This window comes from Equus caballus, chromosome 21, assembly GCF_041296265.1.
Source record: "Equus caballus isolate H_3958 breed thoroughbred chromosome 21, TB-T2T, whole genome shotgun sequence".
Taxonomy (NCBI): Eukaryota; Metazoa; Chordata; class Mammalia; order Perissodactyla; family Equidae; genus Equus; species Equus caballus.
The window spans coordinates 72,502,436-72,517,039 of NC_091704.1; the positions used below are offsets into that span (position 1 = coordinate 72,502,436).

At 59.1% G+C, this 14,604-nt stretch overlaps 1 protein-coding gene across 3 annotated transcripts in view; it reads left to right on the forward strand.

Annotated features, from left to right (window-relative positions):
- Nucleotides 1–12,647, forward strand: part of SLC9A3 (solute carrier family 9 member A3) — a 52,891-nt gene extending 40,244 nt beyond the window's left edge. Inside the window, exons 8-17 of one of the 3 annotated variants that reach the window (XM_023625902.2) lie at nt 171–260; nt 396–466; nt 1,921–2,050; nt 4,662–4,777; nt 5,571–5,700; nt 5,936–6,112; nt 6,265–6,337; nt 7,098–7,211; nt 7,575–7,818; nt 9,408–9,528. In XM_023625902.2, coding sequence (XP_023481670.1) covers nt 171–260; nt 396–466; nt 1,921–2,050; nt 4,662–4,777; nt 5,571–5,700; nt 5,936–6,112; nt 6,265–6,337; nt 7,098–7,211; nt 7,575–7,818; nt 9,408–9,411 — 1,149 coding nt within the window. In that variant the 3' untranslated portion in view covers nt 9,412–9,528. Of the gene's footprint in view, nt 1–170; nt 261–395; nt 467–1,920; nt 2,051–4,661; nt 4,778–5,570; nt 5,701–5,935; nt 6,113–6,264; nt 6,338–7,097; nt 7,212–7,574; nt 7,823–9,407 lie in introns of those variants that run through there. The other 2 variants (XM_070246164.1, XM_023625903.2) reach the window with 2 other exon arrangements.
- Nucleotides 12,648–14,604: the final 1,957 nt, after the last annotated feature.

A 14,604-nucleotide genomic window follows, 5' to 3' on the forward strand; every position in this document is an offset into this window, starting at 1 on the left:
GGCGTCGACATGGGCCAGCAGGCTGTTGCAGGGGCGCCTTTCTGCAGGAAGCCCACAGCCCGGCTAGGTCCCTTCACCCCATGTGGGCATGGGTGGCTGCAGATTCACATGGGGGCTCTGTGGGCTGGAGCAGGGCATGGCTGTCAGAGTCAGCACACCCCATCTTCCAGGGCCTGACCATCAAGCCCCTGGTGCAGTGGCTGAAAGTGAAGAAGAGTGAGCACCGGGAGCCCAAGCTGAACGAGAAGCTGCACGGCCGGGTATGGGGGAGGTGGGGAGGGGGAGGGAGGAGGAGGGGTGGGGAGGGAGGGGGGAGGGCCTGTTGTGTCCTCTGGTTGGGGGGCATGTGAGGGGCCCTCAGAGTCATGCTAACCCACTTGTCTTTCCTCTCAAAGGCTTTTGACCACATCCTCTCAGCCATCGAGGACATATCTGGGCAAATTGGACACAATTACCTCAGAGATAAGTAAGTGGCTGGCGTCACCCCTGGCTGGACTGAAATGGGGAAGTTCGAGGCACATTATCTCTGTTGTTGGTTTCCCCTCTTTCCTCCTTTAACAATGACTGTAGGAGCCTCAGGGTATAGAGAGACCCCACAGAACCACAGGACCCTGATGTTCCCCTGAACCTAACCTGGCTACCCCAAGAATACTGCACTCACAGGAGCCAGAGGGATGTTTGCAAATTATATGGGTCACTCCTCCTCCCCTGAAATCCCCCTCTTCCCACTGGAGCCCTCTCCTCCCACTGGGAGCCTCCTCCTCCCCTTGAATTACCCTCCTCCCCTGGAGCCCCCTCCTCCCCCTGGGATGCCCCTCCTCCCCCTGGGAGTTCCTTCTTCCCACTGGAGCCCCCTCCTCCCCTAGAGCCCCCTCCTTCCCTTGGAGTCCTCCTTCTCCCCCGGGATCCCCCTCCTCCCCTGGAGCTCCCTCCCCCCAGGGATTCCCTTCCTTCCCCTGGGATTCCTCTCCTACCCCTAGGATTCCTCTCCTTCCCCTGGAAGCCTCCCCCACTGGGATTCCCCTCCTCCCCCTGAGATCGCCCTCCTCCTCCTGGAGTCCCTCTCCTCCCCCTGGGATACTCCTCCTCCCCTTGGAGTCTCCCTCCTCCCCCTGGGATACTCCTCCTCCCCTTGGAGTCTCCCTCCTCCCCCTGGAGTCCCCCTCCTCCCTCTGGGATATCCCTCCTCCCCCCGGAGTCTCCCTCCTCCCCCTGGAGTCCCCCTCCTCCCCTGGGAGCCCCCTCCCACCCTGGGATCTCCTCCTCCCCCGGTGCCCTCCCCGGATGTCTGGCTCCTGGTGCACGGGGCCTCGTCTAGAAGTCCCTTCTCTTCTGACCTGAGTCATGGCCAGTTTTCTAATTGTATTGGAGAAAAGTCTCCTTCTAGCCAGCCTGGTTCTTGCTAGCGTGAAAGCTCGGGAGGTTCTTCCCCCAGCCTTTCTAATGTGCCCCGTCCCTGTGGCCAGAGCCTGGGGCCTTGCTCTCCCTGGCACCGCCCTGCCCTCAGCCCACCTTTCTGGGGGTCAGGATCGTGTGGAAACTTTTTGGCGATGTTGCACTTGATTAGAAAATGCAATCCATGGTTGTACACACATTCTGGTGACGACTGCCATCCGTGGGAAGGCAGGAACAAAGCACGGAATGGTGAAATGAGCATCGAGTGGCGTGACTGAGGTTTCTTTCTTTTAATTTAAAACTCACCTTGGCCACTGTTACAGTAAATAAAAACCAGAGGGAGAGATGGGCCTCTTCTGTGTCCTGGCCCAGCTCCTGGGATGCCGGACATGTCTATCAAGAGTCTGGGCACTGGGAGGAGGACCCTGCTCCCGGCCCCCAGATGCTGCTGAGGTCCTTGTCTGTCCCGGGGCCTCACCCACAGCCCCATGAGTGCTGATACTGGTATTGGTTTGACCCTCCCAGGTGGACCAATTTTGATAGGAAATTCCTCAGCAAAATCCTTATGAGAAGGTCGGCTCAAAAGTCACGAGATCGGATTCTGAATGTTTTCCACGAGCTCAACTTGAAGGACGCCATTAGCTATGTGGCTGAGGTACCAGAACATTCCATTTGTTCTCTTTGTTGGAGTCAGGGGCTAAAGCAAGAGACAGACATGGGATGTGAACAGCCACTGGGGTCTGGGGCAGGGGGCAGTGGGCCGGGGCGGCCCACACCTTGTGCACACGTCTGCCTGCACCCTGAGGTCACAGAGTGGGGTGGGGTGGGGGCAGCTTCAGGCAGCATCGTGCTGTTTTTGACCCACCCCGCAAGTTCACATGAGGCTCATGGGTTCTCCGACACCCCAGGAATGGGTTATATCACAGCTTCCTCTCACTCATGGGAAACTGAGGCACAGAACCCTCCCACGATTCTCTGTAGGACACTCTACGGTGCTAGTGGGTCTGATATCTGAGGCCAGGTAGGGAGTTATGGGGCCACAGCCCCCCCCAACATACATGCACACACAGACACACACATGCATGCGCACGCATGCCCACACATGTTCACGCATGCACACACGTGTGTACACACAGAGGGGAAACCAGCAAGGACATCTTCTTGAGTCCTGTGCGGTAAGCATGGGACATACTCTGCCTCCTCCATGGACCTGCCACCAAGTCTCTGAGGCTGACGGGGGTGGGGAAGGTTCCAGGCTGTGGGGTAAGTGAGCGGGGCTCAGGAGCCTGCTGCACGGGCTCACGGTGACTTTGAGGACTGCGCTGTTTCTGATGCCACCTGCTTGCACCAGCCCACAGCCACTCACAGTCAGGACTCAGGCTGTGTCGCATGTGACACGAGTCACGGCAGGTCTCAGGTCAAACCCCATCCCTTGTGGGACACGCAGCCCCGCCGGCCCCTTCTCCAGCAGCCACACGTCTCCTGGCAGCATTTCCTGGTTTCTCAGTGCACACATGTGACCATCACGTGGCCATTGCATTGATCACTTGGCTGCCTCTGACCCATGTGTGTCCCCGCTCATACTCCCTGGGACCCGAGGCCACCTGGTGCCTTGCACAGGCCTGGGTCCAGGCAGACCCTGAGCTTGCTCCTCCCTGTCCTGAATGTGATCTGTAACAGCGACTGCCATTCCAGGCCATGCCCACCGTGGCATCCAGTGTCCACAGTGACAGAGTCATTCCCGATAACTGCCCAGGCCTCCTCTGAGGGGCTCTGACCAGGCCGCCCAGCCACGGGGAGCCATCAGGGGCCTGGAGGCCAGTCCGGTCACGGACTCCAACTCTCTAATGGTTTACAACTCTGCAATCCATGCCTTCACTGTGTGTGAAGTGGAATCTGCAAGACTTCACTCCTTTGCTTGACTTCAGGGCTCAGGACTCAGCATTTCATTCCTGCACTTGGTTCCTTCCTGACTGCCAGCTCAGGTCTGCACAGAGCCTGGGGAGCTGGCGTCTGCACACCCGTCCCCACCAACAGGACCCGCTCAGTAAACCCTGTGGGCCTCAGAGGCCTGGAGGTTTCTGTTGGTTCAGAGGGGAAAACCATTCTTGTCTCCACTGGGGCTCGTCCACCCCAAACGCATGGCCAACACCACCTGGGGTCACTCTGAGGGATGAGGTGCCTCCAGGCAGAGGGAGCCAGGGGCCATCAGGAGATGAAGGAGGAGAGCAGCCCCTCAGCTTCCCACTGAGCCAGCACCACTCCAGCCCTGCTCCACCAGAACCCCAGCCACATGCTCCAGTGCCTGTCAGGGGCCATGGGACAGAAGCTACTGGAAGATTGTCGCCCGCACCTCTGACCCTGGCTGAGAAAGTTCAGTGCACAAATCCCTGTCCTCTCTGACCCCGGACCCTTCCTGGCCTGGGAACCTGGATGGGGGTGGGAAGGTAGGGGGTCTCCAGGGTGCCACGATGGGTGTCATGCTGGTGGCGCCCCCTCTGCTGACCGCATCTGCTCTCCTTGGGACACTCCATGGCCCCCAGCCTCCAGGTGGGTGACACAGGCTCCCAGCAGGGCCTCTAGCCTTACCTCCACCTGCTACTCACTTTGCAGAGTGCCCTGACCCCAACTCGCACCAGTGGGCTCCTCCTGGTCAGGCCTGGCTCTGCTTGCTCAGACCGCACCAGGGGGTAGCCTGTTCACCTCGGCTGTGCTGGTGAGTGGTGGCCTCCTGCAGGGCCGCCCACAGCGTCAGCTCTCAGCTCTCAACTCTGCCGTCAGCAGGTTGGCCCAGACCCGGTTGCCTGTCCCACCCTCCCCTGGGGGTCACCCACCTTCTCTCCTGACCCCCCTTGGCAAACGGCCCGGCTCCCACCCACAGGAGCTCGGCTGTTTCCCCTTTTGCTCTGTTAGGCTCTGCTCTTTGTGGTTTAATCTGAGTCAACTCCCGCCTTGAGGCCGGGCGATTCCCTCCTTGGGGGAAACGAGGGCAGCTGGTTTGGAGCGCCAAGTGGTACGGGGCCACCTTCCCCATCCCGTAGGGCCCTCCGTGTGTCCCAGCACTCCCTGAGGTGCCGAAGGAGGTGTTGTGTCCTTCACATAGTTTCCTCTTCTCTTTCCCTTTCAACTCGACCATGAACTAACTGCTCAGCTCCAGCGAGGCCTTAGCGGTGGCCCCCAGCTCCCTGGGTGCTGAGCAGTCGTGGAGCAGGCAGCCTCGACGGCCAGTGCTGCATGTAGGCTGACACAGCCATCTCCTCCTCCAGGGAGAGCGCCGTGGGTCCCTGGCCTTCATCCGCTCCCCCAGCACCGACAACATGGTCAATGTGGACTTCAGCACACCACGCCCCTCAACCGTGGAGGCCTCTGTCTCCTACCTCCTGTGAGTCTGTGCCGTGTCCCCACTGGACTCCCTGGAGGAGGCAGCCCTCACCTGGCGCCTCTCCCAGGACCCTGGAGGCTGCTGCTGCAGGGGTCCTCCTTGACCACAGCCACAGCAGGGCTCCCTGGACAGACATCAGCCAACGGGCATCTTGGGGCAACTGAGAGTCATGAATAGGGGGAGTGGAGGCTCCCGGCTTGCTTCCCACGGAGAGGGGGTGCAGAGTGGGGGAGGGGTATGGAGACAGCCACCAGGCATTCCCCCCGCACACACCCCCTGTATTATCCAGTCAGCACGCGAGCGCTGGCACTGTTGCGAGATGGAGGGACGGGGTCGGGGAGGCAGGGCCAGGCGGCAGATTTGGAGCCTAAGGCCTCATCTGCAGCTGCCCACCCTGCAGGATGCCTGCAGTGGTCCTGGATTTGGGGCCTCCTGCCTCTGCTGGACTGGGCAGCTTGACTGGGGCCTGTGGCCAGCAGAGGGCAGTTCTCAGCCTTGTCTGCGGTGTCCAGGCACCCAGGGGGAAGCCGTGGGTGTGTGGTGCCCAGGCGGGGCTCCCAGCCTGGGCTTTGGAGGGAGCGAGTCAGGAGGCATAGGGTGCGATGCAGGGAAGCACCCTTAAATAAGAGGCCAGGGGGCCTCATGGAGGGTCAGTCTGACCACAGCCCAAGGAAGAAAACTCCCAGGGTGAGCCTTCCAGGCAGCCCGCTGGTGCCCAGGCCCCAAGGTGCAGGGGAAGCAAGGTGCAGTGGGAGAGCCAGGGTCTCTGACGTTCCACGTGGTCCTCACGTAGGAGGGAGAATGTGAGCGCTGTGTGCCTGGACATGCAGTCCCTGGAGCAGAGGAGGAGGAGTATCCGCGACACTGAGGACATGGTCACTCACCACACGCTGCAGCAGTACCTGTACAAGCCCCGGCAGGAGGTGGGCACCTGGCGGGTGGGGTGTCTGCCCAGAGCCCCCTGCCTGGCACAGAGCCTGGGCACAGCTTCCCCCACTCCCTGGTCCAAAGGGGGAATCCCAGGATTTAGCACATAGAACGCTCAGGCAGGGAGGGTTTGGAGGGGTGTCAGGGCTGGGCCTCCCTGCAGATGTTCCCACCCTGGGGCCCTGGGGCTGCGCCGTCACCCCTGGTTACCCTCCCTGTCGCCTCCCCCAGTACAAGCATCTCTACAGTCGACACGAGTTGACTCCCAGTGAAGACGAGAAGCAGGACAAGGAGATCTTCCACAGGACCATGAGGAAGCGCCTGGAGTCCTTCAAGTCGGCCAAGCTGGGGGTCAACCAGAACAAGAAGGCGGCGAAGCTGTACAAGAGGGAGCGTGCTCAGAAGCGGGTGAGGGTGCGGGCACAGGGCCACGTGGGGGTGCGTGACGGACGCCAGGGCTCCCCTCAGGGACAGGCCTGGGCGGAGCCTCGAGGACAAGGAGGGGTGCAGGACCCTGTGCCGCTGCCCCGTCCCTGTAACTGTTTCCTTCTGCTCCTCAGAGAAACAGCAGCATTCCCAATGGGAAACTGCCCGTGGAGAACCCCCTGCACAACTTCATCATCAAGGAAAAAGGTACTGGTTGGGGCCACGGCAGAAACGCTTGTCAGGAGGACCCAGGATGCGCATGAGGGGCAGGCGGGTGCAGAGGGCTGTCCTCCCTGGAGACCCTTCCCCTTGGCACCCAGGACCCTCCTCCGCAGGCAGCTGCCTCGCCTGTCCTGCCTCGGGGGTGGGGGCTGCTGTCAGGGCACCTCAAGGTGAACTCCTCATCCCCTTGTCCCGGGTCCTCGCCACAACACAAGTGCGCCCTCCTCGTCCCCTCCCCTGCTGGCCCTGTGATCCCAGCCCCATCTTCTCCAGCGTGCCCCCTCCTCAAAAAGGCCAAGTGTTGGGGCCGGCCCTTGGTGCAGTGGTTGATTTTGGCGTGCTCTTCCGTGGCCCGGGTTCATGGGTTCAGATCCTGGGCATGGACCTACACCACTCCTCAGCCATGCTGTGGCGGGCAGCCTCCCACGTACAAAATAGAGGAAGATGTGCACAGATGTCAGCTCAGGGCCAATCTTCATCACACACAAAAAAAAGGCTCAGTGTGGCTGGGGAGGAGGAGTAGGGGGCCCCACGGTGTGGTTTTGCTTTGCCTGGCCCTGTCTTGGCGTGGCCACACGGGGAACCCTGTCCTCTGAGCTGCCCAGATGCTGCAGGGTCGGGTGGCAGTGATGACAAACCTTAGGGCGTGCTGCGAGCTGGTCAAGGGTATCGGTCAAGGGCGTTGGACCCGGGGCGTCTGTGCTCCTGGTCCGTTTCCCTCATGCTACCCTTTCCTTGCCATCAGATTTGGAACTTTCGGACCCTGAGGAGGCCCCTGACTACGAGGCCGAGGAGATGAGTGGGGGAATTGAGTTCCTGGCGAACGTCACACAGGACACAGCGACAGACTCGCCCTCAGGTGAGGGGTGGGGGACGCCCTATGCTGCCACAGAAGTGGGGCATTTTCTATTCCAAGAGTGTTAATTATTTTACGCAAAAGCTTTTATGAAACTGAAACCTCAGTGGTCATTGGACAGAGACAGTAGGAGCAGGGAGGTGTAGCACTGGGTCCACGAGGCTGTGCAAGTGCAGGTGCATAAGCAGGCGAGGGTGTGCTCCGAGAAAAGGGAACTGCTACCTGTCCTGCCTGCGGCCTGTGGAGGGAGAGCCTGGGGTGCAGGGCCTTCCGGTGGCCTTCCAGATGGCGCAGGATGAGCTGGTGTCCCTCTGTGTGGTTCGGGGTCAGCCTGGGAAGCTGCTCAGCTGCTGCCTTCTCTCCTAGGAATTGACAACCCGGTGTTTTCCCCGGACGAGGACCCAGGCATCCTCTCCAGGGTGCCGCCCTGGCTGTCTCCTGAGGAGACGGTGGTGCCCTCCCAGAGGGCCCGTGTGCAGATACCCTACTCTCCAGGCAACTTCCGCCGCCTGGCACGCTTCCGCCTCAGCAACCAGTCCGTGGACTCCTTACTGCTGGCCCAGGGCCCCGAGGAGCAGCCGCACACCACCCTGCCCGAGTCCACGCACATGTAACTGGCTCCTCACCCCTCCCTGCCCGCCCTACTAACAGCTGCTCTCTCCTCAGCGCCTCTCTCTCTCCTCAGCGCCTCTCTCTCTCTCACTTTCTCGCTCTCACGCGACCTGGACTTGTGCAGACTCTCCAGCACCTGTTCTTCTTTCTAAGCCTTTTGCAGTTACTGCTCGTCCAGCTGAGGTGTCGGATCCAGAGCTATATGAGGATGGGGGTGACTTGCTTGTTGACAAGGAGAATGGAGTCGTAGACTGTCAGTGTGATTACTAACTACTCTGTGGGAGATAAGGGTATAGTTGTGTAGGCAGCCCACACATCTCCGGCAGAAGCTCAGGGATACAGGGCACACGAGACAAGGGGAACACTGACTGTTGTCCCTCCAGGTCTGGGCCCAGGGAGAAGGCCAGGTGACAGATGACCATCCAGGAGAGAAGATATGGGTCCATTTTACCCTCCTACAGAGACAGGGGCAGGGAAACTGTTCAGGGAGGGCACCTGAGGGAACCGACATGTCAGGGGAGAAATGAGGGGAGAAGGTGAGGGGAGACGTGAGGGGAGACGGTGAGGGGATTGGTGAGGGGAGACTTGGGAGAAGTTGAGGGAGTTGTGAGGGGAGAAGGTGAGCGGAGACGTGAGGGGAGACATGATGGGAATTGTGAGGTCTGAAGGTCAGGGGAATTTTGGAGTGGAGATGATGAGGGTAAAAGTTGGGTGGAGAAGGTGATTAGAGAAGGTGAAGGGAGACAGGAGGGGAGAAGGTGAGCGACACTTGAGGGGAGAGAGTGATGGGAGAATGTGAGGGGAGACGTGAGGGGAGACGGTGAGGGGATTGGTGAGGGGAGACTTGGGAGAAGTTGAGGGGGTTGTGAGGGGAGAAGGGGAGAGGAGACGGGAAGGGAGATGTGAGGTGTGACGGGGAGATTGTGTGGGGACATGGGAAGGGGAGGGGTCCCTGGGAGACACGAGGGTAGTCAAGAGGGGAGAAGGGGCGGGGGAGAGCGGAGGCCGAGGCGCGGGATGGCGTGCCAGGGGCGCGGTGCGTATTCCGCAGGCGCTGTGGGTGCTCCTGTTTGGACCGGGAAAGCCCTGTCGCCATTAACCTTGGCACGGAAGAGGGTTCAGCCCCCTTGGGCAGGGTTTCGGGTTCACTTCCCGTCTCCCTGGGCGTTTGGTGGGCACTAGGGAGGAAACGGGCAGGGCAGCCCTTCGCGCAGCGTCGGTGGGGTGGGCCCGCTCAGGGCGGTTCCGGCCGAAGCGGGGACGAGGGTTTCTCTCCTGTGGACGCGGGGAGCGCCCCGGCGGGGAGATTCTGGCGTGGAGCGGGCGGCGCACCGCCCCTTCAAGCACCAGCTCGGCGAGCGCGGGAAGCCGCACGCTGCTGGAGTCTGCTCTTGTGGGGCGTCCCCGCGGGGGACCCCTGCCCGCTACTCCGCTGCTCCTCCTGCCTCTGGTCTCCCCCCATCCCCTCCTCTCCCCAGCGGGGTCCCGCTGGTCCTCAGGGCGGGGCGCTGCACCTGGGGGCGGCACGGTTCTGGGAACCCCGCTGCGCCCCAGGCGCCCCCGCGCTCACGCCGGCTTCTCCCGCAGGTGACACGGGCTCCGACGCGCCGCTGACCGGACGCTCGTCCCCGCCCGCCGCCGCCGAGAAGCCCCCGCGCCCGCGCGCCCCTCCCAGCCCGGACCGGCGGCCTGCGACCCCGGCTCCGCCCACCCCGGCCCCGGCCCCGGCCCCGGCCCCGCCCACTCCGGCCCCGGCCCCGCCAGACACGCCCCCGGACCGTGAGCCGGGGGCGGGGCCTGCGCCGGGGGCGGGGCTGGAGCGCCGCGGGCTGCCGGGTGCGCACGCGCGTTCGGCGGCGGCGCGCCGTGTGCACAGCCGGCGCTCGTTCCAGCGCCCCCGCGCGCGCCGCCGCCCCGCGCTGCTCAAGCTCGCGTCTTTGCCGCCGTCGTGCCACGCGCCGCCGCACGCGCTGGAGCAGGAGGAGACGCCGCTGTGACGGCTGCCCGCGGGCTCTTCATGTGGTCCCCTCCACGGCCTGGTCCCGGGGTCCTCCTGTCCGTGGCCTCGAGTAGCCCTGGGCGCTCGTCCCTTCCGAGTCTAGGTGCTGGGATCGGACAGCCAGCCGGGCGTGGTTTAGAATGGGCCCCGAGGACCAAATGTGCTGCAAGGCTCCAACCTGGGAATTCCTTGGGGCCGCCTGCGGAGAGGCCGCTGCTGGCGGGAAGTAGACGCTGGCGGGCTTCCTCCAACTTCTGGGAAGTCTGGGCAGGTGCCCTTGCCAGGAGACTCCATCGTGGGTCCTTCTGTCCACCTGTCCTGGTTTTGAACTGAGCTGGCACTTGTGTGTTACTGTTTCCATTGTCACACCTGACTCAGGGACAGGAAGGGCCCTGGGCCCTGAGAGGCCAGGCTCCGTGTTTGAGTTCTTGCCATTTTGTGTCCATTCTCTCATTAGCACTGCCGGGTAAACTGAGACCCAAACAAAATGAGATTTGCCCAACTTCGTACCCACCCAAGATTCCAGGCCCAGGCCAACCTCTGTCAAAATCCCCACGCCTCTCAGCCCCAGGGAGGTCTGGAGCCCCGACTCCAGGAGCAAGCGATTCACAGGCCGAGGGGCTGGGGACACGTGTCTGAGGCCCATGTCCACTTACCAGGTCTTTGAACTACCTGTCACCTTGCGGGCTGTAGGTAGGATAGCAGAAACATCTTTGTTTTGTTCCTCTCATCCCAGAGCCCAACACTTGTTCTGCATTTACCTCGGTCTCGTGTGTCAGCCTCTAGGCCCCAGGTGATGCTCTGTCCCCAAACACCTGGTCTCTGGCCTGAGCTGTCTCACCTGACAGTGGTGGATGGCTCAGGCTGGGTTAGAGGCTGCACTGGCCGTGTGGGTGTGTCCACACAGCTCCAGCAGAGTGGAGTGTTCACTTAGCAAGCAGCTCTTGTTTAGAATCACAGCTGGTCCTTAAACATACCTGGGCCAGATGGTTGCCCTGGCCCATCCTAACCACAGCAGGGGAGGAGCTGGTGGAAAACCTGCCTACAGGAGCTGGTATTTCATGGACAGCCAAAGGGACTTGGACAGGGGCTGAGACCCTCACAGGACCCCTGGGCCTGCTCTGAGGATGTGGTAGCACAGGCCCACTCCTACACCCTCCAGGGTCTCAGAGACATGGCCTTGCACAGAGCCCCCTGGTCCACTGTCAGGCTGTCCTGGGGTAGCAGTCGAGAGGGTAGGGGGAAGGGGCCTGCCACAGTGAGCCAGGGAAGGGACTGCTGAGTTGGCCCTCATCTGCCCTGGCCCATTCCTTAGACCTAGCATTTTGTGGGAGAAAGAGGTAGTAAAGTATTAAAGGGACAGTGGACTTCAGGATACTCCTAGATGCTTTTCTAAAGAAGCCAGGCTCAGCTCTGGTCAGGAAAGAAATTCATGCTGTGCTCTGAGGGAGTTCCAGTGGCCGAAGTCTAGCAGCCTGTAGTGTTGTAATAGTGCATATTATGTCCCTGATGGAGAAGTCTCTAAAGTTTGCTGTTGAGGAAAACAAATGGCAGCAGGAGGAAAAGTCACTGTGGTGACCTCTAATCCAGCCTGTGGCGTTTGTTCCCAACACAGAGGGAGCCCTTCACCCTGACTGGAGCCAATCTCATTATTTGAAGCATTAGCTCAGCCATCATAAATGAATGGCGTGTGGTTGTCAGTAATTTTTCCCCACACTTTGCAACCATTTTAACCACTCTGTGAGCACAAAATCCAGACATTATCTGCACAAAACATCTGCCCGTTAGTGATCCCAACGGACAGCTCCCAGGCCAGCCTGCCGCTGACACAGCAACCAGTCACATCTTTAGGAAGGCACATGTTCCGTCCACTCCCTGCACGAGTGCTTCCTCCAGAGCAGGCCGGGTCCTGCCGCAGAGGGTTGTCCAGGGTCCACAGCCCAGCCGGTCCAGTGTCTCCAGCTGCCTTAACAACTCCCCTGGACCACTGGACCCGGATCCGATTCCCAGCTGCAGAGCCAGCGGCTGAGTCAGGAGAGTGGCTCCAGGGAATTCCTGGACACCCTCCTCCACACCAGACACTAAACTGCCAGGTGGTGAATCCGTTTGACAGATGTCTCCTGGACAAGCTCTTTGGCCAATGTTTTCTGTGGTGGGCTGGCAGATTTTCTGTTTGTTGAACTGCACAGGCTGAGCACAGCCACGATGGAACTGAAGTTCCAGGCAGGAAACCTCATTCACAGAATCCCACATTTCAGTGCTCGAGAGAGAACTCGGTGTTTTGTCTGTTGACACAGTGTTATAAACCCTAGAACTGTGGCCACATTTCATGAAAGAATCCTAACTGTTCTTGTCATTGTAAAACAGAATGTAAACAAAGTCTTATGAATGTATTTCCTTGGGAAAACTGTTGTAACATTTTTTATTAGGAAAGAATTCCTATTTATTTAATACTGAACTTTGGCCTACTTTGTGGTGACCATAAAGTACACAAATTTAGGAGTCGCTATTTCTCACTTCTGTGTTTTCTTGAAAAAAATTTTGTTAGAGTGCTCCCATACTGTGTACTATTGATCTTCTGTTGTGAAAGGAGATTTAAAGAATTGCATTGAAACTGGAATTGAAATGTATTTTAAGTTATAAGTGGTGAAAATTGTGAATGTTAATTTTGTGAACGTAATCTTAGTCAAACTTTGTGTAACTGTAATCACAATCAATGTGCCTTAAAGTGCCGCCCTAGAAGTGCTGTTGGCAGTGTCTGGGCAGGGGGCCCATCACCGACCCTGCCATGACTGCTTGATCAAGTCTATTAAAAATGTTTCAAGACATTTTTGGGTGTAAACCCTGGTTTATAAATGAGAAATCTTATCAAAGAGAATTTAAGGAGCAGTCTCCTGCAGGCAGACATTGTTCTGGCACCAAAATTAATGTCGATGTATGTGTGTGTGTGTGTCGCCCCTTCTGGCTGCCGAGAGGAGGTCATTGGACACACAGCTGTGGGCACAGCCTGGGCCCTGGGAACTGGCTCTCCCCAGCAGAGACAGGTGGACACATGCCACTCAGACACGTCACTGCATGCAGGGGACAGGCCCCCAGGAAGAGCAGGAGCAGCACTCACCCTGCCTGAGTGGGAGGACAAAGCACCTGAGGCATGAGTGGCTCCATGGTGGTGGGCCCAGGGCTGACAAGAGATGGGGGTGGGGACAGTGGGGTCCAGAGCCTCAGTGAACAAGGCGGGTGTTCTGCAGAGTTGAGACGAGGCTGGTGGGGAGGCAGAGATGTGGGTGGACCCAAGATGGAGCTGTGCACCTGCCCCTAAATGTCCAGTGGATCCTGGGGGATCCCTTCCCCCAGGTGGAGCCCTCTCACCATGGAGCCACCTGGGGCTGGCGGTCATCTCTAACAGGTCATCCTTGAGGCCTCAGTGTCACAGAGATACACCTTTTAATAGTTAAAATTTTAAATGTTTATAAAAATAGCACATCAATGTTGAGTCATTGAAACTATTCAGAAGAGAAGTCTGACTACTAAGTTTAGTCATTTCCAAGTTGACAGAAAGGAAAGTCTGACAGGAGCGTGCTCAGCTCCTGGGGCTGCCATAAGAAAGTACCATAAACTGGGTGGCTTACCACCACAGAAACATACTGCTACGAGTAGGAAATCAAGGTGTGGGCAGGGCTCCCTCTGAACCTGCAAGGGGGCCTCCCAGCCTGTGCAATCTCTGCTGCTTCTAGGCTTGTAGAAGCATCTCCTTGACCCGATCACATGGTGTCGCCTTATAAGGACACAATCACATCAAATTATGGCCTCCCCACCCCTACTTTCCCGGGTTGGCTGCCAGAGAAAGCCCTTCTGGCTTCTCCTCACTCTGCGTCTCGGGGCAGCATCCCTGGTCATGGCGTGTCCTACACAGGAGGGTGAGGGAGAGCAGGTGGAAGCCCCAGTGTAGACAGCAGCCCTGGCGTTGCCCATCAGCCCCGACTGATTTCCTCTGGATAGAAACCCCCATGCTTTCAGGCTGTGTTTTGGGGTGTCCTTGTTACAGCAGCTTGGGCTCTGTGTTAGCAGATACAAAGGGGACAGCAGCCAGGTGAGGAACAGCTCACCTGGCAAGTGCTCCATGCCTCTCATCAGTTAAACAAATGCAGGCAGAAGTCCCTTCTCCCCCACTTTCTGGAAACCCAATGAATAAAACTGAGAGTCAAGGAAATTCCCTAACTTGAAAGATGCTCTTTCAGCTCAATAGCAAAATGTTACAGAGAACAACCCGAAGCCTTGAGGGGGAGATGTGGTCCCCGACGAGATGAACCTGGCTCCTAGCACAGCCTGCAGGGTGCCTGGTAAACCCCTTTCCCCCGACGGGCACTTGGCAGCCTATGCAAGGTAGGCACCGGCCTTCAGCATGGGTGCCCACTGGCTTCTTGACCAGCAGCCTGGAGATGACCCTCCCCTGGGTGTCAGCATGGATACCACTGCCCAACCACTATGAAATCGCCCTCCACTGTGGCCCCTCTATCCTTTCCACACATCCTGGCTGCCTCACTGCTCCCATAGTCACGTGTCCCAATTGTTTGGAACGTGCTGACATCTGGCGTTCAGCTCAGGCAGGCAATGCTCAGTTACTGCAGGTGTCCCCAAAGTGGGCGTGATCAGTGACCGTCACATAATCAGAGCAGGAACAATGGAAGGACAACAGTCACCACTGCAGTCTGTCGTTATTATCTGAATATTCACCCTGGATATTTATTCCAGAAGCAACTTGGAGTGAAAATTCTCTCAGCCAGT